Below are 26,394 nucleotides of genomic sequence, written 5' to 3'. Positions count from 1 at the left end.
AAATCCCTTTGGTTCAGTATACCGCAACTCAATGTGGTTCAACATAATAGTTCCTTCTTATTGATTCTCTAATTCATGATAATTAATTAACTAAGCGAAAATCAATTCACAGTTCTAAAAAACTAAGCGTTTATGAAACACTTACGAATTTACACAAACTAAGCGATCATACATCAACACTTATTTCTAAAACGACAGAATTAAGCAAACCATAGATTCAGAAATAGAGACGAAGAAAATTAATAACGAAAGAATTTTTCATTAAAATCAATACCTCAAGAGTGCGATATACTTCCAAAGAGATTTAATCCAGGAAGTTAGCATTTCATGGACGGAATAACAAAAGCAGTGAAAGTAATATAGAATATAGGGAATAGAAGGGAAAACCCTAACAGAGCCCTAATGATAAACTGAAATTCAAAATTATATTGCAAAGCAAAAGTTGTCTCAAGTTGTTTCAGCACAAATCTTTTTATAGGGCTGGAATTATATTCTAAATAAAAATCAAATCCTAAAGATAAAATCCGAAAATAAAAAACGAAAATAAATCCTGAGAATATAATCTCGAAAATAAAATTTTAAAATATAATAAAAATACAATCTTCAATTCGACACAAATAAAATCTTCATTCCGCAATGCCCAAAACGCCTTTGATGCAAAATATGACCTGAAAATAGTAATATACCTAATTAGACTAAATAATAAAAAACTCATGCCAAACAAAGTGAATTAAGCACAAAGAATCATCAATAATGGAAAATTAAGAATTATCAATAGTGGGTAAAATATTGTTCATCAGTATCAACGCATTATTATACCATTAACTTGTTTTAGTTTTTTAATTAAAAAAAAAAAAAACTTGTTTTAGTTTTATTTGAAGAGTATGTTTTTTTTTTAAAGGATTTGAAGAGTATGTTTACAATAGAAACAACTGTTTCATTTGTATGTATGCCTTGGATGAAAATTAAGAAGATGAATTTCAAATTAAGTGGACGATAAAATCTAGTTTAATTGGTTTTTGTTAGTCAAAATCTAGTTTTGGTCAAAATCTTGTCCTATAGTTTTATTGGTTAATTAAGTTTTTATCTCTTGAAAATTACCCAAAATTTAGTTTTATTTTCTTGACGAAGAGTAAATCCAGCTTTTCCAGTATTTCTTATGTGAGCACAAACTCAGCAAGGAGTTGTAACAAAAAAAAAAAAAAAAAACTCAGCAAGGAGTAATTCTTAGGTGACATATATACAGGTTGGCCTGCTCATAGCAGCCACAAACAAGACGGGTTAGACTGGCCCGGCAAAAAGAGTGGGCTAGAAATACTGTCTCGCCCCACCAAAGGACGCTGGCAGGCCATTATAAATGAAAAAAAAATCCAAACATCATTGGCACGAAAACTCTGGAATTATTGTTGCGTAATGGAAACATTAGATAGAAAGAGGCCAAATTGCCATCTTTTTAGGTGCAGCATATTTATTTCAACAGGAACAAGTTACTCTAAGAAACATTCATATCTTTTTGCAGCAATATGGATAATCTTCTAGGAAGATAAGCCAATACTATTCACAATAGAAAAAGGTAGAAACTAAAGCCCTGCAATATTAAATTTGTGAGTGGATTGAAAAGTCTAGAAACGATAACAATGTAACCACCGTTTTTACATGGATTCTATACCTAGCAAGATTTGTCAAGTATTTATTGGTTATATGATGTATTTATGGACTTTAAAATATTTGTAATTAAACCAGTTAGCCTTTATTACAACTCATCCCAAAGTTGGTACATTTGCGCAACCGCTCCCACAGCTATTTCAGGTTCTAAACGTCAATTACCATGCATGGAATGTGAAATAAAAGAGGTGTAAACCAAATTAGGCATAAGATAACTACGGACTTTGTGTGTTTGTGTCATGACTCGTGAGTGAGAATGATCAACAGAACAAGTAAGAAAAGACAAGTGACTGAGAAAAGTGAGTGTGTGTGTGTGTGTGTGTTGGTATAGACACTGCTGGCTGCTGCAGCCAAGTTAGAATAGTGGGGAAAAAGAAATTTCCAGCCCAACAAACAAATGTTTCCAGACCAGCTGTGTGAAAAAATAACAACAAAGAACTCTGCAGGCCAGCCCATCCCAGCCGCATATCCCCAGCCCAACCCGCCTAAAACGTTGGCAGGGCAGGCTGAGCCCATATTGCCACCCTTAGGCGAGAACAAACCCAACATCTCTTATTTAGACACACATGCTAAAAAAATATTACAAGACAACAAAATATAAAATAAAAAAAAGAAACAGAGGTCACTTTAAATTCCTAGATGCTCGTAACATTGCTCACCACTTTATGCCTTTATCATCGCTGTCAATCCTCTTCGTTCCTTATGACTCCATCTGGAAAACTCTGCATCGTTGCAAGTACCGAAAAGGTGTAGATGGATGAGAATTTGTAGCAGTGAGAGCTCAAGGAGATCGAGCTTGGGTTTTGAGCCATAAATATTGCATTTGCAGCATCATAAGCCAAGATAGTCTCATGGGAGATCGCGAATGCTCACGGATTTCAGCAACTCATTTCCCCCAAGTTCTTTGTCTCATACCTTTGTAGGTGCAACTTGCATTTTTCAGAATCTGATTACCAGTCATGCAACCCTTTCTAGAGTTAGCTTGTGCAAGCCTCTTTAGTAGGCCTGCATAGACCAGCTCTAGAAAGGGAAGCATGAAGGGCAAATAAGACTCTAAAATTGCAAGTTGCAACTAAAAAGGTGTGTGATTGAGAACTTGGAGAAATGAATTGCTAAAATCCGTGAAACCAATTGTGGGCTGTGGCTATGGTTCAAAACATTTGGAACCGCTCATGAGGCTGCCTTGGCTTATGATGCTATATCTCATAAGCTTTATGGTTCAGAAACCAAGCTCACACTCTCAGAGCTCTCTCTGCAAATTCTCATCAAGCTCCACTGGCTATTGCAACAAATTTGTGTTTGCAGATGAAGCGGTGAGCAACGTAAAGAACGTAAAGGTTTGGCAGCCATGATAAGGTGGTGAGCAATCCTACAAGCTTATAGGAATAGAAAGTGACATATGTTTAACTTTTTTTAATCATTTATACTTTGGTGACTTGTAATTTGTTTAGTTGGTGTGCCTAAATTTGAAGTGTTGTGTTTGTGCTCACCCAATAATTACTCCTAGAGTATTCTAAGATATTATAACCACGCATGAAGACAATAATGTTGAAATAAAACCAAATTTTGTTTCCCTACAAACTGCTTGATACATGATAAAACATTCCTAGTTACATGTGCAGCAACTAAGGAGCATACGAAACACCATATATACTAATCTTTTATACAGAGTAGGAGTCATCATTGAGCTCTAGAGTGCATCTAAGAATGGTGCAGGTGCAAATAAAAAGCAGATCTACAACTATTTTTCTTAACAATTAAAGAGGAAACAATTTGTACCTTAAGATGAAAGGCCTTCTCCTCACCAAAGAACTCAACCTGTTGCAAACAAGATGCAGGAAGACATTAATAATCTACATAAATTTAAGCACAAATTCAAGTTAAGATTTATCTTTTAAACAAAAGGTGCCAACCCATTCAACTTTATTCACCTTATGCCATATGATGTGAAAGATATGACAAAGCAAAGGTGAGAAATTATAATAATGAAGTTGTGTGATCCTAAAGCTTGCTACAATATCCTCAACCCCTGGTAATCTTTTCTAGGAACACACCTCTGTTAATATTTAATTAGCATGTTTCGGAAGAATAACACATGATACATTCCAAATATTGCCCACCATCATCCTTATCATGACTTTAATATGTTTAACACATCAAATCCTGTAATAGTTATTTATTAAATGTTCTATAGTCTAGGTTTAGCAAATACCAAAGACAATAGAAATGCCCACATCAAAGTCACCAAAACATTTTCAGATACGTTTAATCTCATTTACAAGTTTAAATTATTAATGTGTAGAAAGTAGTTGAAGCACTTTTATTTCCATTTAAGAAACTTACAAGGCAAAGATAGCATCATCATTCAACTTACAATAAGCTTCAGTAATATAAAACTTGTCAAATAGTACTGCAACTAATATTCATAATATTATAAAGTTCAAACAAATCTCAAATTACCTATTCAGTGAACACTTTAATGATCATATAAAATTTGGCTCCTCCTTCATGGTGTTACCATTGCTATCTACGGATACTTTCATTTGACTAAAATCACCTGCAGAAGATTCAATTTCATTTTCCATAAACCTACTTGGAATGCAGGTACCTCTGCCAACAAATCCAAGACTGCTAGGACATGCTTGATCAAGTGAAGCACCAGATTTAACACCATAGGGAACTTATCTATCAGTAACAGGCAGAAGTTCAGGGATTGGTTTCGCAGCACCAAATGTGAAAGTTGAGTTTTGATGCTGCGGAATATTGCTATGGGTGGAGCCTATTGAACAAGAACCATAATTAATTATGGCATCACCACTAGTAAATTGAGATGTACTCAATGATTTATTTGATTTTTGTGACAATGAACCATAACCAATTATGGCATTCCTGCCAAAACTGCAACCCTGGTTGACAGTAGCAAGATTATTCACCACCTTCAAAGTGTCAGAAGCTTGAGAGTGAACTACCACACGAGATGGTTGAACATTGATTGATCGACTTTGATCCTGTATCAGAGGTGAGGGCTGTTGCGGGTGCTGCTGCTGTTGTTGGTGCCGCAATATATTCACCAGCATGTCATTATTCTGATCGCCCAACCTTCCAACGCTACTATTTGGTCCCACATAATTAATTGTATTAGATGATTGCGATGCAACATATCTTGAAGATGTGCCATCAAAAGTAACGATGGGCTGAGGGAAATTCTTGGCTATGTTGGAAGGGCATTTTTCAAGAGGCTGACCATGTGCCAAACCATGATGAACATGAGAATGTATTGGACCCTGTCTTGATGCTTCGAGAAGGGTAATCTGGCCCACCGTAGGTATTATGTTAGTTATGGGGTGACCTAAAAACTCAGCTTGAATGGCTGTAAGTGTTTCAGGGGGAACATGGCCAGAAGCAGCCAAAGCTTGTATGTCAAATCTTCCAGATGCACTCAACTTGGATTCTATAGTCCCAGGAACTGTATTTAGCATTCCAATCTGTTGCTGTGCCACTTCACTTAATCGCCTCAAATAAATTCTAAATTTCTGCCAATGGAAATTGCAGTTCAGAATGGAAATATTAGTTAAAAATACAAAACAAAGCTCATTTATCTATAATTTGGTGCCTCAGTTTGTAAAAACTATCAAAAAACATATAATATTCCAGATCCAATAACTAATTCTACTTTCTGGTTAGTTATTAGCAAAATTGATTTGGGTCTTAAATCCTACCACTTGACATTCATAAACTCACATGTATGGACATTTATCACAGAAAAATGGATAATATTCATTTGCATATATATTTTCCCTTCTTAGCTAATCAAGTAATTACATTTGCTTTCAGAAAGAGCAGAAAAAAGATACAAAACTGACAAGTTCTTTATGACACTTCTGCATATGCCATTCTTGGTCTCCCTTAATCTTAGTTTTTTTATTTTATTCCAGGGAATTCTCGTAACTATGTTTGTACATTCATAGCAAATTTAAAATTCCATTTTCAAGTCAAATCAACCATTGCATTAACTTTCAATAATGATTTCTCTGGCTGTTTTTTACATAATCCACTCAAGACAATCATCTCAGCTTGACACATCATCCAACACGTCTAACCTAAAATTTCATACCCAAAACAGTAAGAAATGATGGATGTAGCACAGTTAAACCTCTTCGGAAGTAGATTTAATAATGTTGTCTTAAATAAGATAAACACTGAGTTTTGAAAAAAAGAAACTAAAAACCTCTTTTATGACATGCGACCTCGTCAATCAATAGCCCTTCCTAACATGGAATAACAAAAGAGAGCATTGTACATTTGAGTTTCATTGATGCTAAAAAACCATTAATTTTTTTATAAAAAAATTTGAACTTGTAGACACCTCTTTGCCTCTACGAATTAGCCATAAACACTCATATCCTTGCTAAATCAACAATGTTAAGAAAGACTAATCATAAAAATAAACAGAAGGTAAATCGTGGGCCAATACATAACAAAACTTACATAAAAAATAGTATATATAAAATGAAAAGAAGAAAGATAGGGTAACTGGTGAGATCAGTTGCATATCCATTGATAGTAACTAAAAAACTGAAAATGGATCTCACGGAAAAAGGTAAAGAATCACTTCAACTTTTGGAATGAAAACAAACCTGCAAATGGCTTGCAACATTTTCCCTTGTTAAGTCAGGGTCATTCATCAACTCTAGAATTCTCTTTGGCACAGCCCCTGAAATACAAGTACAAGAAACAATTGATCTCCTAAATGGAAATTCATGCTTAAAAATAGTAAAAAAAAATATATATATATATATACGAGTTAGATTGTGCTTTTATGCTTATTGAAATCCAAAGTAGTCATAAAAGGCAAAATCAAAAGAAATGGAAAGAAAAAATAAGTGGAGAGTCATACTGTCAAGCCCAAGTTGAATCACAGCACTAACAAACTTTTCATGCAGATCTACTGACCACACTACACGGGGCTTCTTAGATGATGGGTCATCAATCTCCAATTCAATAGAAGAAGTATGTTTAGCATCACCAGAATTTGCATGTTCTTTATTTTCATTGTATATTTTCCTAACGACATGCTGCCATATATTCCTCAGTTCTTCCAGACGTACTGGCTTAATTAAATAATCACAAGCCCCATGTCTAATTCCCTTCATGACAGCACATGTTCTACCATCAACAGACATCACTGCAGCATCCATAAAAAAACCAACTTTCAATGTTAAGGATTACAAGTAAAGTAATACTATTAAAAAGAGAAACCGTGCTTACTAATAACAGGAAGATCCATCTCCAACCCAACATGTTCAAGAAGTTTATATCCATCCATGTCTGGCATGTGAACATCACTCAGTACCACATCAAAATCATCTTTCCTCTCTCGCAGAAGATTCAAAGCAACAGTGGCATCAGAGCATGCGGTAACTGGAAGACAAAATTACAATGAGAGTTAAGAAGAAATGATATTCAAATTTACAAGACTCGAAAACCAGCTGCCACCCATGTCATATACAAATAGAGTAAAGTGAAATTTGTTCAGCTTCTTACAAAATGACATGTAACAAAACCAAACCCTTTTTTCACATTCATTATGCAACATTGAACACATCAAATAAGAACACACACACATAAACCACAGTAGGTCGAGCCTTGAAGGCCAGAAAATTTGCAAGTCCTACATTCAAGCAAAAAAAGTATAAAAGGCACAAATCATATGGGTATAAGAATTGTTAATGCAAGAATATCATGCAAATCTTCCTAGGATTTCCTGCTTTCAATTAAAGGGAGAAAATGCTCAATTGTTGTTGACATTAGCACAATAGCCGTTCTCAAATCCATATCAAATTAGGTATACCCAAATAGGTGCCCCTGCAGAATTCACGTCTCTGCCGCAAGGCATAAATTTTAACAGGCACACAAAAATCTAAAATTTCCAAGTGCAACACCATGTGATCTATATAAACAACGACAAAAACAGTCACAAACAACACGAAGCATCAATTCAATCATAAAAATAAAACATGCAAAATTGACGAATTTCATCGAAGAAATCAAGAGAACAAAGTCAGTTGTCAAACTAACCGCGATAATTGCAACTAATAGACATTTTCTCAATAATCTTCAAGGTGGTGGTATCATCGTCGACGACGAGAACTCTGAGACCCACCGGGAACTCCGGGGCGGAAGTAACCTCATATGAGCCGCCGGAGCTGGTGCCGGAGTGCACTCGTTTCTGCAACGGTGTAGCCATGGTTGCTGTTGTGAGGCAACGACGTCGTTTCGAGAAACAGTGGAGAATTTGGAGTGGGGCACTGAGTATAACTGAAGAATTGAGGTGAAAGGGAGGTGGCGAAGATCTTTGTTGCTGTAAGAGGGGGGAACAACAGCTGGAGAAGTTTGGCTGAGCAGGGAGGGGGGACAAACACTCTTATATAGAGATAGATTTCTCAATATCTATCTCTATATATAAGCAAATAACTTGAAATATATTCATCAGTATTAATTAGTTATTAATATCTTTCAAAAAAAAAATAATTAGTTATTAATTATTAATTTTATTACTCATTATTACTTTTGTACTTAACAAATTTAGTCAACCATTCAGGAAAATGTTCAATGAATTTCATTATTATATTCATTATATTACTTATTTATATTAAAATTTTTAGTACATGTATATAAATGTAAAGTTGACTTGAACCAGCATTAATAATAATATTAATTGGTTATTAATTTTCATTTCATTTAATAATTATATTAACTAATATTAAGAAAAATTAACTTAATCTAATAAAAGTTATAATTATTTATAGTATCAATTCTTATTTATATTATAATTAATATAATATTTTAAGTATGAATAAGTCAATAAAAAAAGTATGAATAATTACAGTTGACTTGAACTATACAGTAATCACAATATTAATTAGTTATTGAATGTGCGAAAAACACTAGAAAGGGGGGGTTTGAATAGAGTTTTTAAACAAAAGTTTTCCCCTTTTTAAGTTTTGACAAACTTAAAGATAAGAACTAGGTGCTAAAGAATATGAAGTAGAGCACACAAGTATTTTATCCTGGTTCACTTGAGATAAAAGCTCAAGTTAATCCAGTCCACCCGTGAAGGTGATTTTTTCCTTCTTCTGATGAAGGCAATTCACTAAAATCAATGAATGTTACAACTGCACTTGCAACCTGCAAAGTGACTAACAATACACTAATTTTGTCATGAAGGTTCAGAGGCTCTGGAAGTTACATATTTGCCCTCCAACGGTAGCATTCCATGCAACGGAAACTACCCTAATCCTTGGAGTATAAATAGAGGCTTAAGTTGGAAGAAGACGCTAAGAAACTTTGTGCAAGCTCAAGCAACCATTCAATATTCTCTTAGAAATCTTTCTTCAATCGTTCTTATTGTGTTTACCTTTTGTAAGACCCAAGTTTTTAAGCTTAGAATAAGTGGAAGAGATTTCCATTTACGATTAGGCTTGACGTATCGTGAAGGAAAAACCTGAACAAGAGTTTATCGAATGGAATAAACATATGAAGGAGAAAGTTCAGGAAAAGTCTAAGGATTGTATCCGAATCGATAAAAGGTATAGCACGATCGATTCGCTTAAACCTAGGACAAGAACCTTAGGAAAAGACTATGTTCCACCCTTGGAACACTGTAGGAATAAGTTCCAAAAATCTTCAGAGAAATGTTAGAATTTCTCTTAATCCTTATATGACCATCGTTTCGAGGCGAAACTATAGGATCTACGAACGTTCGATTCCAATCATCGGAAGTTTGCCCAAACTGAAACCCTGGTATTTCAAAACCCTAGAATCAACCGACAATGAAGACTTTTTCTATTCAGAGCTTCAAATGAAGATTTCACACGCGTACACCCATTTCTCTTGATGTTTCCCATCTTTCTTCAGAAGGAAGTTTTCTCTTCCGACATTCAATGCAAAAAGTAACTTATCGGGTAAAATAGTTTTACACCGACTTTGCATTAGTCACCTAAAATACAAGGAAACCTCTTTTGAGTTTTGGTATTATGTCGCCAAAACCTATCTTAGAATTCACGGAGAATGAAACTGGAAAAATCGGAATCACGAAACTTTCATTTTCCAGCGTTTTTCCAACCTCTATATATAGCATTAAACACAAGCCTAGAAAACCAAAAATCATACCGATATTTCTTTGAAGAATTAGAAGATTCGGCGGGGAGAATATCGTGTCTAAAATACGATGGAATCAGTAGGAAAGAATCGGAATCACTCTCATATTTTTATCTTAACTCTATGAGCTAAATCCTCCGATATCTAAACAAATCTGTACAAGTTTACAAAATATCTTCTCAAAAATATCTTTACAAAATATCTTCTCAAAATATCTTTGATAAATAACTATTCATCCTTATCCTATCTTTGATAAATATCTATTCATCCTTATCCTATCTTTGATAAATATCTATTCATTCTATCCGGATCATATTTTGAGCATGACATTGCATTGGCATACCATGCATTTAACTATATTCGTTGATATATTTCTTATCGAGTTTTTCAAGATATAACTTATTGAATTGTTGAGATATTGAATATTGAATTGTTATTAGAAATCTGATAACATGTTATGTATATACCTTAGGGTAGACGATACAGAACTTATATGTATATATACAACCTATATATATATATACCCCTTTATTCATCACATGTTGCTTGTATTATCTATTATATTCCGTGTGTTGACCCTAGCGCCTTGGCTTTGTGTGTATGGTTGTGTTTGGGCGGTCGGCCTGCTGCCAGACGTCCAACAGCTGATTCAAGATGGTTCGTCGTTCGGGGAGGATCCTGAGCACAATGACTACTACTGAGCCTTCGACGTGGACCCAGACTTCATGCATGATCGGATGAGGGTCGATGTTAGGAGTGTATTATATGGGGGAATTGTTTTCACAGCTCTGATTGTCATTTCCCGTTTGGGGCTGACTTATCTTCTTGAAAACTGTATTCATAAAACTCATGGCTCTGACCATGGGATGCACTTATTCGCCTGCGGGCACTATCTCCAATTACTTTATGATCATTATCTTTGGTTTGAGTCTTCATTATGTTAAGTCTTCTCTTTGAAAAGAAAACGAAAAAAATATTTACGCATTTTCCGCACTATTGATTTAAAGTCACTAAAGTGGCACCACCGAAAGCGGGGTGTTACATTGTGGTATCAGAGCTTGTCGAGTCTTTCGGGAGTCTTTGGGGAATAGGTCTTCTGTGCTAGGTTGTGTGACTCTGCAAAGAGTGAAAATTGATTGTCTGCAAGCGATTTTTCGCTTAGGATTGATTGAAGTTAGTGCTTAATCATATTGTATAGCATGTTAGATGCTATCTCATGATGAGTACTAACTGTTTGATTGACTTAACAGAACCTAGATGTTATCCTAGGAATGGATTGGCTGTCCCACTATCATTGTCTTTTGGACTGCAATTGAATAAGAGATTTAGTAGTGTTAGTATTTACGATTGTAGTTAAATCTCGGAAAGTTGAAGATGATATGTCTGTTGAGACGCCGTCGGTCAACATTGGGACTAGAAGAGTGAAACAATCGAGGGGAAAGCAAAGTACTTTAGTGAAAGTTATTTGGAACAAAGACACGGACGGTGCTATATGGGAATTAGAGGAAAAGATCAAGGAATAATATCCGGAGCTTTTAACTGAACCCTAAGTTTCGAGGACGAAACTTTCTTTTTGGAGGGTAGTAATGTAAGACCCAAGTTTTTAAGCTTAGAATAAGTGGAAGAGATTTCCATTTACGATTAGGCTTGACGTATCGTGAAGGAAAAACCTGAACAAGAGTTTATCGAATGGAATAAACATATGAAGGAGAAAGTTCAGGAAAAGTCTAAGGATTGTATCCGAATCGATAAAAGGTATAGCACGATCGATTCGCTTAAACCTAGGACAAGAACCTTAGGAAAAGACTATGTTCCACCCTTGGAACACTGTAGGAATAAGTTCCAAAAATCTTCAGAGAAATGTTAGAATTTCTCTTAATCCTTATATGACCATCGTTTCGAGGCGAAACTATAGGATCTACGAACGTTCGATTCCAATCATCGGAAGTTTGCCGAAACTGAAACCCTGGTATTTCAAAACCCTAGAATCAACCGACAATGAAGACTTTTTCTATTCAGAGCTTCAAATGAAGATTTCACACGCGTACACCCATTTCTCTTGATGTTTCCCATCTTTCTTCAGAAGGAAGTTTTCTCTTCCGACATTCAATGCAAAAAGTAACTTATCGGGTAAAATAGTTTTACACCGACTTTGCATTAGTCACCTAAAATACAAGGAAACCTCTTTTGAGTTTTGGTATTATGTCGCCAAAACCTATCTTAGAATTCACGGAGAATGAAACTGGAAAAATCGGAATCACGAAACTTTCATTTTCCAGCGTTTTTCCAACCTCTATATATAGCATTAAACACAAGCCTAGAAAACCAAAAATCATACCGATATTTCTTTGAAGAATTAGAAGATTCGGCGGGGAGAATATCGTGTCTAAAATACGATGGAATCAGTAGGAAAGAATCGGAATCACTCTCATATTTTTATCTTAACTCTATGAGCTAAATCCTCCGATATCTAAACAAATCTGTACAAGTTTACAAAATATCTTCTCAAAAATATCTTTACAAAATATCTTCTCAAAATATCTTTGATAAATAACTATTCATCCTTATCCTATCTTTGATAAATATCTATTCATCCTTATCCTATCTTTGATAAATATCTATTCATTCTATCCGGATCATATTTTGAGCATGACATTGCATTGGCATACCATGCATTTAACTATATTCGTTGATATATTTCTTATCGAGTTTTTCAAGATATAACTTATTGAATTGTTGAGATATTGAATATTGAATTGTTATTAGAAATCTGATAACATGTTATGTATATACCTTAGGGTAGACGATACAGAACTTATATGTATATATACAACCTATATATATATACCCCTTTATTCATCACATGTTGCTTGTATTATCTATTATATTCCGTGTGTTGACCCTAGCGCCTTGGCTTTGTGTGTATGGTTGTGTTTGGGCGGTCGGCCTGCTGCCAGACGTCCAACAGCTGATTCAAGATGGTTCGTCGTTCGGGGAGGATCCTGAGCACAATGACTACTACTGAGCCTTCGACGTGGACCCAGACTTCATGCATGATCGGATGAGGGTCGATGTTAGGAGTGTATTATATGGGGGGATTGTTTTCACAGCTCTGATTGTCATTTCCCGTTTGGGGCTGACTTATCTTCTTGAAAACTGTATTCATAAAACTCATGGCTCTGACCATGGGATGCACTTATTCGCCTGCGGGCACTATCTCCAATTACTTTATGATCATTATCTTTGGTTTGAGTCTTCATTATGTTAAGTCTTCTCTTTGAAAAGAAAACGAAAAAAATATTTACGCATTTTCCGCACTATTGATTTAAAGTCACTAAAGTGGCACCACCGAAAGCGGGGTGTTACATTGTGGTATCAGAGCTTGTCGAGTCTTTCGGGAGTCTTTGGGGAATAGGTCTTCTGTGCAAGGTTGTGTGACTCTGCAAAGAGTGAAAATTGATTGTCTGCAAGCGATTTTTCGCTTAGGATTGATTGAAGTTAGTGCTTAATCATATTGTATAGCATGTTAGATGCTATCTCATGATGAGTACTAACTGTTTGATTGACTTAACAGAACCTAGATGTTATCCTAGGAATGGATTGGCTGTCCCACTATCATTGTCTTTTGGACTGCAATTGAATAAGAGATTTAGTAGTGTTAGTATTTACGATTGTAGTTAAATCTCGGAAAGTTGAAGATGATATGTCTGTTGAGACGCCGTCGGTCAACATTGGGACTAGAAGAGTGAAACAATCGAGGGGAAAGCTAAGTACTTTAGTGAAAGTTATTTGGAACAAAGACACGGACGGTGCTATATGGGAATTAGAGGAAAAGATCAAGGAATAATATCCGGAGCTTTTTACTGAACCCTAAGTTTCGAGGACGAAACTTTCTTTTTGGAGGGTACTAATGTAAGACCCAAGTTTTTAAGCTTAGAATAAGTGGAAGAGATTTCCATTTACGATTAGGCTTGACGTATCGTGAAGGAAAAACCTGAACAAGAGTTTATCGAATGGAATAAACATATGAAGGAGAAAGTTCAGGAAAAGTCTAAGGATTGTATCCGAATCGATAAAAGGTATAGCACGATCGATTCGCTTAAACCTAGGACAAGAACCTTAGGAAAAGACTATGTTCCACCCTTGGAACACTGTAGGAATAAGTTCCAAAAATCTTCAGAGAAATGTTAGAGTTTCTCTTAATCCTTATATGACCATCGTTTCGAGGCGAAACTATAGGATCTACGAACGTCCGATTCCAATCATCGGAAGTTTGCCGAAACTGAAACCCTGGTATTTCAAAACCCTAGAATCAACCGACAATGAAGACTTTTTCTATTCAGAGCTTCAAATGAAGATTCCACACGCGTACACCCATTTCTCTTGATGTTTCCCATCTTTCTTCAGAAGGAAGTTTTCTCTTCCGACATTCAATGCAAAAAGTAACTTATCGGGTAAAATAGTTTTACACCGACTTTGCATTAGTCACCTAAAATACAAGGAAACCTCTTTTGAGTTTTGGTATTATGTCGCCAAAACCTATCTTAGAATTCACGGAGAATGAAACTGGAAAAATCGGAATCACGAAACTTTCATTTTCCAGCGTTTTTCCAACCTCTATATATAGCATTAAACACAAGCCTCGAAAACCAAAAATCATACCGATATTTCTTTGAAGAATTAGAAGATTCGGCGGGGAGAATATCGTGTCTAAAATACGATGGAATCAGTAGGAAAGAATCGGAATCACTCTCATATTTTTATCTTAACTCTATGAGCTAAATCCTCCGATATCTAAACAAATCTGTACCAGTTTACAAAATATCTTCTCAAAAATATCTTTACAAAATATCTTCTCAAAATATCTTTGATAAATATCTATTCATCCTTATCCTATCTTTGATAAATATCTATTCATCCTTATCCTATCTTTGATAAATATCTATTCATTCTATCCGGATCATATTTTGAGCATGACATTGCATTGGCATACCATGCATTTAACTATATTCGTTGATATATTGCTTATCGAGTTTTTCAAGATATAACTTATTGATTTGTTGAGATATTGAATATTGAATTGTTATTAGAAATCTGATAACATGTTCTGTATATACCTTAGGGTAGACTGTAACACCCCGATTTCGGTGGCGTCACTTTAGTAACCAAAAGTAAACTTAATGCGGAAAAACGTGAAATATTTTTTTTTGATAATAACTAAGACAAGACTGAATTAAATAAAACCCAACAGTAACGATAAACAGAACTAATATACAATATATATAACAGCCTCCGCTGTAAGTAGCTAGCCACGTCACGAGTAAACCTCCAGTGACGGGTAATAAGAAAAGTAGCGCCCGTAGGCAAAATGTAGAAACCAAATCTAAAGGTAAGTGTCCGCAACACTATCCCTCAAAACTGAGAATAAGCTGGCCCATCGGCCTGAAACAAGACCTCCTAAGTCCAACCAACTCTCTGTGATTCCCGTAAAGAAACCACACAAAAAGCTATAGGTGGGAAACTACCCTGTCCCGAATGAAACAAATAATGTTCAGAGCTAAGACTCTACTCCTACACTAATCCCATCTCGAGGAGCTCACACTAACACTCAATCCTACATGCTGGCATGATCGTCGTCCGAATTCGAAATCCAGAACGACCTAGTCTATGTACACCATCCGTCCTCCGCTCGCTATCGCGATGCGCTCCTGTTCCAGCATCCCAACTCTAGTTTCCCCCGAAGGGTGAACCGTCGTGAACCAGTCCGCCAAAGACATCTGACAAAGGGCGTTTGTCCGCCAAAGCACTCACAGAAGACGCGAGGGTCAACTCCAAAGAATTACATAATTAATAGCACCAATAGATATAAATAAGATAATAGCCACTTAGGCTTATAACTAGGGATAACATCCTAGGGTTGCATATTCCATAATGAACTTAACAGCAATAATAACAATTAACATGTTCCACATAGGATTAACAAATAACAATCACACTCGACGAATAAATCAGTATGCATGAATGCAGGATGATTAGTCAAACAACGTCTCCGACTCTCACTCGACACGTCGCCACGTGTTCTAGGTAAATTAAAGTCTCTAAAAGCTTACCCTAAGGTAAAGTCGATTCTGCGACAAAAGACACTTCTTCACATCAACATAGTAACTCATGATGATCTCCGGATCATCCGACTCATCTCAATCCGATGGTCACAACTGCTCAACGAGCACAGAGTATCACACACTCGGAAACTCCCGGTTTCCCGGACTTATCCCCAGGATAGCCCAACAATTAGGCATGTCAAGTCGATCCAACCCCTCGGGTTGAACATACGGACTTGCACACGCAACTCCCACAATTCGGCATGTCGAGTCGATCCAACCCATCGGGATGAACATACGGACTCGCACACGCAACAAATGACAACGCCAAGTCGGTTCACTCAAAAGAGTCGAACATACGGACATTGCGCGTGTCCAATGACTATCGCCGAATCGATCCAATCCATCGGATTGAACATACGGATCCGCGCGAGTCGAAAGGTTATCGCTGAATCGATCCAATCCCTCGGATTGAACATACGGATTCACGCGAGTCTGAGTGACTACCGCCGAATCGATCCAATCCATCGGATTGAATATACGGATTCGCGCGTGTCGAAAAGTTATCGCTGAATCGCTCCAATCCCTCGGATTGAACATACGGATTCACGCGAGTCTGAGTGACTACCGCCGAATCGATCCAATCCATCGGATTGAATATACGGATTCGCGCGTGTCGAAAAGTTGTCGCTGAATCGATCCAATCCCTCGGATTGAACATACGGATTCACGCGAGGTAAAATGGCGATCGCTGAATCGATCCAATCCCTCTGATTGAACATACGGACTCACGCGTGCCTGAGTGACTACCGCCGAATCGATCCAATCCATCGGATTGAATATACGGATTCGCGCGTGTCGAAAAGTTGTCGCTGAATCGATCCAATCCCTCGGATTGAACATACGGATTCACGCGAGGTAAAATGGCGATCGCTGAATCGATCCAATCCCTCTGATTGAACATACGGACTCACGCGTGCCTGAGTGACTACCGCCGAATCGATCCAATCCATCGGATTGAATATACGGATTCGCGCGTGTCAACAATTATTGCCGAATCGGCCTAACCCGTCGGGTTTGGACATACGGATTCGCGCCGCAAAGTCGAAGATACCACCCAACAACATCGCTGCTCCAACAGCACCACCACAATAGCTGCTCCAACAGCACAACAACAAACGCTGCTCCAACAGCACCACAACATCTACTTACTCGAAGCCCCTCAACTTTCTCAATGCTGGGATCCGACGACACTTCTCGTTTTTCCAAAACTATGATTTGCATCCAAAGCTTCCTTCCGAGATTATTACCATTACTTAAAGATTTAGAGGTTGTTTAATGTCTTATGAGTTTTCTTTACAAAATAATTATCCTTTTAGTCTTATCGCGAATCCTATAAGTTCTCGGGATCTCCTAATCCTCAAATGACTCCAGAGAATGTCTCGATCCGTTCAACACCACAACAAGGCCCGAATCTCATTCGTCCTTTCAAGCTTTCTCAAAACTCTCAAAATAAAATCGGCATGTCCTGCCCGCTTTTCTCACCGTTCAGAAAACTCAGATTATAGTGCAAAAGCAGAATTAAATCATCATAATCAATCAACATGTCATATGTCAATATCTTAAGCAATAACCACATAGAACCTAGCATATAAGGCATGAACCACACATCCTAAATTACCCAATTAGCACTTAGCATGTCATTCACTCATCAAAAACATTCAGTAGATGCATCATCTACATTGTCAGCCGAAGCCTCAGAAAACATTTTCCAATCACACACAATTCCAGTGCATAAACAGTAAACAATGTCGAAACATCGACCCTAAGCATTAACTAGAGATTCAGTGAGAAGCCCTCACCTGCAGATTCTCCAGGATTATCTTCTAACTCTTCCTCACAAGCAAAGCGTTGCTCCTCAGGAAATTCCTCAAAAGTTCCTTCAAAGCAAAGTCACATAAATACTATCAGAATCTATCGAGAACTAAGCTATCGATACTTACTAAGGTTACACGAAGTAATCTATACTCTAAGGTACGATAATCTAGCGCGAAAGACAAGTTTTCGGAAAAGGAAATTTTCCTCCTCCCCCTTAATAGGGCTCGGCCACTTTAGGTAATTATGGGGCTCGATTTTTCTTCGATCAAACTTGGTTCCTATGCTTTCATAAGCCGTAACTAAGGGTATTCTGAACTCGGAAAAATTATCGGATCGAAAACTGTCGCAGGGGTATTTTGGTCATGATTTTTAACTTAGAAATTTCAAAACTGAAATCCCAAAAACCGAATTTTGCAGGGACGTTACTAACGACGCTTATGACAACTAATCCTACTAACACTAAGCTAAGGCGATAGTTTTTAGCCTAAAGGTTGAAGCTTTACCTCAAAAACTCAAAAAATGGGTATTTAAGGCTAAAATTGATTCCGGCGGAATTCCGGCGACATAACGGAAAATCTAATCCGGCAGAAGTGATCTTGGGCACATATAGAAGAGGTTTAGAATCAGAAATGAAAGATTCAGGATAGTTTTGCAAAAACTCATAAACTATCCGCTCAGAAAACTCTACCGAAAAGCTATGGAAAAAGCGATCAGAGGTAAGGATTAGCGACTATACCTCGAAACCTTGAAGCAGTAACTGATTAATCAACGATCAAGCAAGGATTGAACAAAATCTCTTCTCCTCCTCTCCTTAGCAAACTCGCGGCCTCCTTGGGAAGAAATGGGTAAGATATTTGTTTTTTTCTCATTTCTTGGCTATATATAGAAAATGGTAATTCGCGGGAAAATGAAAGTTTCGCGAATCTGATTTTTCCGGCGTCATTCTTCATGAATTCTAAGATATGTTTTGGCGAAAGAATTCCAAAACTAAAATGAGGTCTCCTTGTATTTTTGGCAACTAATGCATAGTCGGTATAAAACTATTTTACCCGATAAGTTGCTTTTTGCATCGAATGTCGGAATAGAAAACTTCCTTCGGAAGAAAGATTGAAATCATCAAGAGAAATGGGTGTATGCGTGTAGAATATTCATTTGAAGCTCTGAATAGATAAAGTCTTCATTGTCGAGAAATTCTAGGGTTTTGAAATACCAGGGTTTCGGTTTCGGCAAACTTCCGATGATTGGAATCGGATGTTCGTAGATCCTAGAGTTTCGCCTCGAAACGATTGTGATATATGGAAAAAGAGAAGTTCTAACATTTCTCTGAAGATTTTTGGAATTAACTTCCGTCGTGCCTAAAAGTGAAAATTAGCTATATACTAGGGTTTCTAACCTAGGTTTAAGCGTAAAACGTTCGTGCTATAACTTTTATCGATCATAATGCAATCCTTGAACTTTTCCTGAACTTTCTCCTTCATAAATATATTTCATTTAATAAACTTTCGTTCAGGTTTCCCTTCACATTACATCAATCCTAATCGTAAATGGAAATCTCTTCCACTTATTCTAAGCTTAAAATCTTGGGTCTTACATTACTACCCTCCAAAAAGAAAGTTTCATCCTCGAAACTTAGGGTTCAGTAAAAGCTCTGACTATTGTTCTTGATCTTTTCCTCTAACTCCCATATGGCATCGTCTGTGTCTTTGTTCCAAATAACTCTTACTAAAGCACTCTGCTTTCCCTTCGATTGTTTCACTCTTCTAGTCCCAATGTTGACCAACGGCGTCTCAACAGACATATCATCTTTCAACTTGCCGAGGTTTAACTACAATCATCAATGATAACACCACTAAAACTCTTACTCGAATATGATCTCCAGCTTCTGAAGTCAATCTTTACCCTAAGATTCTCATTCCACTTAGCAAAATTCACTCGCAAATCTCTAGCTTGTATCACCGAAATCCATAACAAGTTTCATTCACTATTAGACTCTGAGTAGCTTGTCCAACTATGATAACTTCAAGTATTCATCTTAATACTAACACTTTCCTTCTTGTAACTTGATTACCATCTTGTCGATAAACTTCTTAATCTCCCAATCAAATTATGACAAACTTCAAGTCCTATACACTTATGACAAGAATTAATAGACTTAAAACCTAAACCTTTTCCAAGTTTGGATCTCTGATGCTCTGTAGCTCTCCAACATTTCCTAAAAGAATATTCATCTCTTACAACGATAACTCCTTCCCAAAGAAAATCAATTACTTAACACGAACTTTCCTCCCAAATCCGACTAATCCTCGATCAATTCAAATTCATCTTACACATCCTTCTATCCAAGTCCATAGCCAGCTCTGATTCCGAATATCACCCCCTCAATATTAAGTTGATCAAGCCTAATACATCGAAGGTGAAATTTAGAAAAACCCACTGGAACAGTCAATGAGTTCCTATCATCCAATAGTCACAAAAATCTTGATATTAATTCTTCAATGATGTCGCTACGGAACTACACACCCTCGACATCATACGTATACTATCCATAAGAAATCTCTATGAGATTCATTCTTCAGCTTCTAGCTTCCTTTTAAACGCATCGGTACAAGACTACTTTCTAGGCTTAACGTGTTATCTTAAACCTCGTGTACTTCTATTGCTAAAATACGAGCTACGGTCAAATAAGGTATTCATAGGCGTAATAACTATAAGGTCAAAGCTTAGACAGTATAAATAAGTTAGGTGTGTTTGCACACGCTACGAGAGTAATGGAATATATTATACTGGATTGAAAAAGAATGGTTAGAAGGTTACCATCGTTCTGGCGCTCTCCTCTGACTAATCCATCAGCTCCCTCGCCGCACAAGACATGGACTCTTCCCCGTGCAGTAGAACGTCTTCCCCTCACCGTATGCACAGATGGCTTAACCTTGGTTACATTGCAATCCTTGGCTTGATGCCCCGGACGGTTGCAGTTGAAACATAGAGGTCTTCCGTCTGGACACTTGTTAGTGTAGTGCCCCACCTTCTTGCACCTGTAACACGTCACTCCTTGACCCGAAGTCTTGTTTCCTGTTCCTCCGGTAGCATTTATGGGCTTATACTACCCCGAGGTAAAACCTTCCGCCACAGGACGTTGATACGGCTTCTTCTGTCGGAATCTCTCTATCCCATGATTATTTTGAAAGTTCGACCTCATTGGTCCCCCAGTGCCTGTTCTATTCATCCTCTTGTTCTTCATAAGTTCAACTTCTGTTGCCTTCTCAACCAAAGCTTGGAAACGCATAATTCCCAATGGCCTCACAGAGTCCTCGATATCTGGCCTCAGTCCATTGACGAAACGCTTACACATGTAGCGCTCATCGACATGGTCGGTGAAAAATTGGAAGTGTTTGGCCAAAGACTCCAATTTAGAAGCAAATTCAGGTACAGACATGCTCCCTTGTCGGAGTGTCAGAAACTGTGCCTCCCGCTCGTCCCGAGCACTAGTTGGAAAATACTTTTCCAAGAATGCAGTTCGAAAGGAGTTCCAATTCACTTCCTCGTCGTTAGCTTCCATAATTCCTCTGGTACCCTTCCACCAGTACTCAGCATCGCCCAGCAGCAGATAAGTTGCCAGGCCCACCTTAACCCCTTCAGCAGTCTGCAGTACTTCGAAAATCTTCTCAATCTCTTGGATCCATAGATCCGCATTGTCTGGGTCAGTCCCGCCCGTGAACTTGGGTGGATCCTGCCTTCTAAAATCATTCAGTCCCCTGTTCTGGTCTAGGGCTAACTCCCTCTCACGCTTATGTCGCTCACGTTCAGCCTTGTCAGCACGCCACTGAGCGTTCTCCACTGTTTGATTTGTCATTGCCTGGGCCATAGCAGTCATTGCCCCAGCGAGTTGATTCATGTTCACCATGTTCTCTGTTTAGTTAGACAAACAGTTAGTACTCATCATAAGATAGCATTTCCATAACTATACAATATGATTAAGCAATAACTTCAATCAATTTTTAAGCGAAAAATCGCTTGCAGACAATCAATTTTTCACTCTTTGCAGAGTCACACAACCTAGCACAGAAGACCTATTCCCCAACAACTCCCGAAAGACTCGACCGTGCTCTGATACCACAATGTAACACCCCGATTTCGGTGGCGTCACTTTAGTAACCAAAAGTAAACTTAATGCGGAAAAACGTGAAATATTTTTTTTTGATAATAACTAAGACAAGACTGAATTAAATAAAACCCAACAGTAACGATAAACAGAACTAATATACAATATATATAACAGCCTCCGCTGTAAGTAGCTAGCCACGTCACGAGTAAACCTCTAGTGACGGGTAATAAGAAAAGTAGCGCCCGTAGGCAAAATGTACAAACCAAATCTAAAGGTAAGTGTCCGCAACACTATCCCTCAAAACTGAGAATAAGCTGGCCCATCGGCCTGAAACAAGACCTCCTAAGTCCAACCAACTCTCTGTGATTCTCGTAAAGAAACCACACAAAAAGCTATAGGTGGGAAACTACCCTGTCCCGAATGAAACAAATAATGTTCAGAGCTAAGACTCTACTCCTACACTAATCCCATCTCGAGGAGCTCACACTAACACTCAATCCTACATGCTGGCATGATCGTCGTCCGAATTCGAAATCCAGAACGACCTAGTCTATGTACACCATCCGTCCTCCGCTCGCTACCGCGATGCGCTCCTGTTCCAGCATCCCAACTCTAGTTTCCCCCGAAGGGTGAACCGTCGTGAACCAGTCCGCCAAAGACATCTGACAAAGGGCGTTTGTCCGCCAAAGCACACACAGAAGACGCGAGGGTCAACTCCAAAGAATTACATAATTAATAGCACCAATAGATATAAATAAGATAATAGCCACTTAGGCTTATAACTAGGGATAACATCCTAGGGTTGCATATTCCATAATGAACTTAACAGCAATAATAACAATTAACATGTTCCACATAGGATTAACAAATAACAATCACACTCGACGAATAAATCAGTATGCATGAATGCAGGATGATTAGTCAAACAACGTCTCCGACTCTCACTCGACACGTCGCCACGTGTTCTAGGTAAATTAAAGTCTCTAAAAGCTTACCCTAAGGTAAAGTCGATTCTGCGACAAAAGACACTTCTTCACATCAACATAGTAACTCATGATGATCTCCGGATCATCCGACTCATCTCAATCCGATGGTCACAACTGCTCAACGAGCACAGAGTATCACACACTCGGAAACTCCCGGTTTCCCGGACTTATCCCCAGGATAGCCCAACAATTAGGCATGTCAAGTCGATCCAACCCCTCGGGTTGAACATACGGACTTGCACACGCAACTCCCACAATTCGGCAAGTCGAGTCGATCCAACCCATCGGGATGAACATACGGACTCGCACACGCAACAAATGACAACGCCAAGTCGGTTCACTCAAAAGAGTCGAACATACGGACATTGCGCGTGTCCAATGACTATCGCCGAATCGATCCAATCCATCGGATTGAACATACGGATCCGCGCGAGTCGAAAGGTTATCGCTGAATCGATCCAATCCCTCGGATTGAACATACGGATTCACGCGAGTCTGAGTGACTACCGCCGAATCGATCCAATCCATCGGATTGAATATACGGATTAGCGCGTGTCGAAAAGTTATCGCTGAATCGATCCAATCCCTCGGATTGAACATACGGATTCACGCGAGTCTGAGTGACTACCGCCGAATCGATCCAATCCATCGGATTGAATATACGGATTCGCGCGTGTCGAAAAGTTGTCGCTGAATCGATCCAATCCCTCGGATTGAACATACGGATTCACGCGAGGTAAAATGGCGATCGCTGAATCGATCCAATCCCTCTGATTGAACATACGGACTCACGCGTGCCTGAGTGACTACCGCCGAATCGATCCAATCCATCGGATTGAATATACGGATTCGCGCGTGTCGAAAAGTTGTCACTGAATCGATCCAATCCCTCGGATTGAACATACGGATTCACGCGAGGTAAAATGGCGATCGCTGAATCGATCCAATCCCTCTGATTGAACATACGGACTCACGCGTGCCTGAGTGACTACCGCCGAATCGATCCAATCCATCGGATTGAATATACGGATTCGCGCGTGTCAACAATTATTGCCGAATCGGCCCAACCCGTCGGGTTTGGACATACGGATTCGCGCCGCAAAGTCGAAGATACCACCCAACAACATCGCTGCTCCAACAGCACCACCACAATAGCTGCTCCAACAGCACAACAACAAACGCTGCTCCAACAGCACCACAACATCTACTTACTCGAAGCCCCTCAACTTTCTCAATGCTGGGATCCGACGACACTTCTCGTTTTTCCAAAACTATGATTTGCATCCAAAGCTTCCTTCCGAGATTATTACCATTACTTAAAGATTTAGAGGTTGTTTAATGTCTTATGAGTTTTCTTTACAAAATAATTATCCTTTTAGTCTTATCGCGAATCCTATAAGTTCTCGGGATCTCCTAATCCCCAAATGACTCCAGAGAATGTCTCGATCCGTTCAACACCACAACAAGGCCCGAATCTCATTCGTCCTTTCAAGCTTTCTCAAAACTCTCAAAATAAAATCGGCATGTCCTGCCCGCTTTTCTCACCGTTCAGAAAACTCAGATTATAGTGCAAAAGCAGAATTAAATCATCATAATCAATCAACATGTCATATGTCAATATCTTAAGCAATAACCACATAGCACCTAGCATATAAGGCATGCACCACACATCCTAAATTACCCAATTAGCACTTAGCATGTCATTCACTCATCAAAAACATTCAGTAGATGCATCATCTACATTGTCAGCCGAAGCCTCAGAAAACATTTTCCAATCACACACAATTCCAGTGCATAAACAGTAAACAATGTCGAAACATCGACCCTAAGCATTAACTAGAGATTCAGTGAGAAGCCCTCACCTGCAGATTCTCCAGGATTATCTTCTAACTCTTCCTCACAAGCAAAGCGTTGCTCCTCAGGAAATTCCTCAAAAGTTCCTTCAAAGCAAAGTCACATAAATACTATCAGAATCTATCGAGAACTAAGCTATCGATACTTACTAAGGTTACACGAAGTAATCTATACTCTAAGGTACGATAATCTAGCGCGAAAGACAAGTTTTCGGAAAAGGAAATTTTCCTCCTCCCCCTTAATAGGGCTCGGCCACTTTAGGTAATTATGGGGCTCGATTTTTCTTCGATCAAACTTGGTTCCTATGCTTTCATAAGCCGTAACTAAGGGTATTCTGAACTCGGAAAAATTATCGGATCGAAAACTGTCGCAGGGGTATTTTGGTCATGATTTTTAACTTAGAAATTTCAAAACTGAAATCCCAAAAACCAAATTTTGCAGGGACGTTACTAACGACGCTTATGACAACTAATCCTACTAACACTAAGCTAAGGCGATAGTTTTTAGCCTAAAGGTTGAAGCTTTACCTCAAAAACTCAAAAAATGGGTATTTAAGGCTAAAATTGATTCCGGCGGAATTCCGGCGACATAACGGAAAATCTAATCCGGCAGAAGTGATCTTGGGCACATATAGAAGAGGTTTAGAATCAGAAATGAAAGATTCAGGATAGTTTTGCAAAAACTCATAAACTATCCGCTCAGAAAACTCTACCGAAAAGCTATGGAAAAAGCGATCAGAGGTAAGGATTAGCGACTATACCTCGAAACCTTGAAGCAGCAACTGATTAATCAACGATCAAGCAAGGATTGAACAAAATCTCTTCTCCTCCTCTCCTTAGCAAACTCGCGGCCTCCTTGGGAAGAAATGGGTAAGATATTTGTTTTTTCCTCATTTCTTGGCTATATATAGAAAATGGTAATTCGCGGGAAAATGAAAGTTTCGCGAATCTGATTTTTCCGGCGTCATTCTTCATGAATTCTAAGATATGTTTTGGCGAAAGAATTCCAAAACTAAAATGAGGTCTCCTTGTATTTTTGGCAACTAATGCATAGTCGGTATAAAACTATTTTACCCGATAAGTTGCTTTTTGCATCGAATGTCGGAATAGAAAACTTCCTTCGGAAGAAAGATTGAAATCATCAAGAGAAATGGGTGTACGCGTGTAGAATATTCATTTGAAGCTCTGAATAGATAAAGTCTTCATTGTCGAGAAATTCTAGGGTTTTGAAATACCAGGGTTTCGGTTTCGGCAAACTTCCGATGATTGGAATCGGACGTTCGTAGATCCTAGAGTTTCGCCTCGAAACGATTATGATATATGGAAAAAGAGAAGTTCTAACATTTCTCTGAAGATTTTTGGAATTAACTTCCGTCGTGCCTAAAAGTGAAAATTAGCTATATACTAGGGTTTCTGACCTAGGTTTAAGCGTAAAACGTTCGTGCTATAACTTTTATCGATCATAATGCAATCCTTGAACTTTTCCTGAACTTTCTCCTTCATAAATATATTTCATTTAATAAACTTTCGTTCAGGTTTCCCTTCACATTACATCAATCCTAATCGTAAATGGAAATCTCTTCCACTTATTCTAAGCTTAAAATCTTGGGTCTTACATAGACGATACAGAACTTATATGTATATAT

General features: G+C 38.1%; 1 protein-coding gene across 1 annotated transcript; it reads right to left on the bottom strand.

The window, feature by feature from the left end:
- Positions 1 to 4,346: 4,346 nt before the first annotated feature.
- LOC130736170 (two-component response regulator ARR14-like) lies at positions 4,347 to 7,986 on the bottom strand. Its single transcript, XM_057588016.1, has 5 exons — positions 7,744 to 7,986; positions 6,934 to 7,086; positions 6,563 to 6,850; positions 6,303 to 6,379; positions 4,347 to 5,198 (listed from the first exon to the last, which is right to left on the bottom strand). Exons 1-5 carry the CDS (start codon positions 7,910 to 7,912, stop codon positions 4,347 to 4,349), a joined length of 1,539 nt encoding a protein of 512 aa, XP_057443999.1. The 5' UTR covers positions 7,913 to 7,986.
- Positions 7,987 to 26,394: the final 18,408 nt, after the last annotated feature.

This window comes from Lotus japonicus, chromosome 2 (assembly GCF_012489685.1).
Source record: "Lotus japonicus ecotype B-129 chromosome 2, LjGifu_v1.2".
NCBI classification, from domain to species: Eukaryota; Viridiplantae; Streptophyta; class Magnoliopsida; order Fabales; family Fabaceae; genus Lotus; species Lotus japonicus.
This window is presented reverse-complemented; position numbering and strand designations above follow the sequence as displayed.

Excerpts from the sequence above, each read along its gene's own strand:
- LOC130736170 (XM_057588016.1), bottom strand. The coding sequence starts at position 7,912 with ATGGCTACACCGTTGCAGAAACGAGTGCACTCCGGCACCAGCTCCGGC. Across the intron at positions 7,087-7,743 it reads TATTAGTTGCAATTATCGCG|TTACCGCATGCTCTGATGCC; the intron begins GTTAGTTTGACA and ends TTTGTCTTCCAG. Across the intron at positions 6,380-6,562 it reads GATTCAACTTGGGCTTGACA|GGGCTGTGCCAAAGAGAATT; the intron begins GTATGACTCTCC and ends CTTGTATTTCAG.